General features: G+C 53.0%; 1 protein-coding gene across 1 annotated transcript; it reads right to left on the reverse strand.

Moving 5' to 3' along the window:
• Positions 1–218: 218 nt before the first annotated feature.
• Positions 219–1,154, reverse strand: LOC142076401 (olfactory receptor 14C36-like). The gene has a single exon (XM_075138700.1). The coding sequence runs from the start codon at positions 1,152–1,154 to the stop codon at positions 219–221; it is 936 nt and encodes a 311-aa protein (XP_074994801.1).
• Between the last annotated feature and the right edge of the window lie 425 nt (positions 1,155–1,579).

The following is a 1,579-nucleotide window of genomic DNA, read 5'->3' on the forward strand; positions in this document are numbered from 1 at the left end:
CCTTTATTTACAGACATGCCACAAAGGAGGCCAGCAGTAGCGCAGTGATAGACTCATTGAGAGAAGGCCTTTGGGCCAGACAGACTGGCTTCAGCCTCTTGAGAAGGAGGATGAAAGCAAACATTTCTGAACAAACACGATTATAACCAGTACAATGCCCAAAGGACACAAGTTGCCTGAGATCAATTGGAGAATATTTATGAAAAGTGATAAGCGGTTTATTGCTGCTGAAATACTACTACTAGAAACAGGTTCTTCAGGGCATTCTTGAGTTCCTTGTTCCTCATGCTGTAGATGAGGGGGTTCACTGCTGGAGGTACCAACGAGTACAGAACTGTCACCACCAGTTCCAAGGATGGGGAGGAGATGGAGGGAGGCTTCAGGTAGGCACACATTCCAGTGCTGGCAAACAGGGAGACCACGCCCAGGTGTGGGATGCACGTGGAAAAGGCTTTGTGCCACCCCTGCTCAGAGGGGATCCTCAGCACAGCCCTGAAGATCTCCACATAAGACACCACAATGAAAATAAAACATCCAAAAGCTAAAGAAAGGCTAAACCAAATAAGCCCGACCTCCCGGAGGTAGGTGTATGAGCAGGAGAGCTTGAGGATCTGGGGGATTTCACAGAAGAACTGGTCCACAGCATTGCCCTTGCAGAGTGGCAGTGAAAATGTATTGGCAGCATGAAGGAGAGAATTGAGAAAAGCACTGCCCCAGGCAGCTGCTGCCATGTGGACACAAGCTCTGCTGCCCAGGAGGGTCCCGTAGTGCAGGGGTTGGCAGATGGCAACATAGCGGTCATAGGCCATGATGGTGAGAAGGCCACACTCTGCTCCAACGAAGAAGAGAAGCAGAAAAACCTGGGCAGCACATCCCGAGTAGGAGATGGCCCTGGTGTCCCAGAGGGAATTGGCCATGGATTTGGGAACAGTGGTGGAGATGCAGCCCAGGTCAAGGACACAGAGGTTGAGGAGGAAGAAGTACATGGGGGTGTGGAGGCGGTGGTCGCAGGCTATGGTGGTGATGATGAGGCCGTTGCCCAGCAGGGCAGCCAGGTAGATGCCCAGGAAGAGCCAGAAGTGCAAGAGCTGCAGCTCCCGCGTGTCTGCAAAGGCCAGGAGGAGGAAGTGGGTGATGGAGCTGCCATTGGACATCTGCTGCCTCTGGGCATGGGGGACTGTCCAAGAAGGAAAAGACAGTGACAAGTTAGGAGAAACTTCTCTGAGCAAAAGCAAAGCCATTTCTCATAGGACCCTCCCCCCCCCAAAGTGTCTCTCTCCATTCAGGAAGACCTTTGGCAGGTCCCTTGCACGAGCTCTGGTTGGTGCTGGCTGAGGGTGCCCCAGGGAGCCGCAGGCTCTGCTCTGGGCTCTGCAGGAGTCAGTCCTGCCCCACAGCAATAGGTAAACAGGAACACGGGGTCATCTCAGATTAAATCCACTCGTGATATCAAAGAGCTTCTCAGCATTGTCGCTGCCAATTCACCTGCCTGCAGAGCAGAGCTGTGGGGGTTTTGGTTTGTGCCTTCTGGTCTGGTTGCCCCACCACAGCTGAGCAGTGTTTCTAATGCAGAAATCCC

This window comes from Calonectris borealis, unplaced genomic scaffold (genome assembly GCF_964195595.1).
Source record: "Calonectris borealis unplaced genomic scaffold, bCalBor7.hap1.2 HAP1_SCAFFOLD_49, whole genome shotgun sequence".
Lineage (NCBI taxonomy): Eukaryota > Metazoa > Chordata > Aves > Procellariiformes > Procellariidae > Calonectris > Calonectris borealis.

Coding starts and splice junctions, on each gene's coding strand:
- LOC142076401 (XM_075138700.1), bottom strand. CDS start 1,154: ATGTCCAATGGCAGCTCCATCACCCACTTCCTCCTCCTGGCCTTTGCA.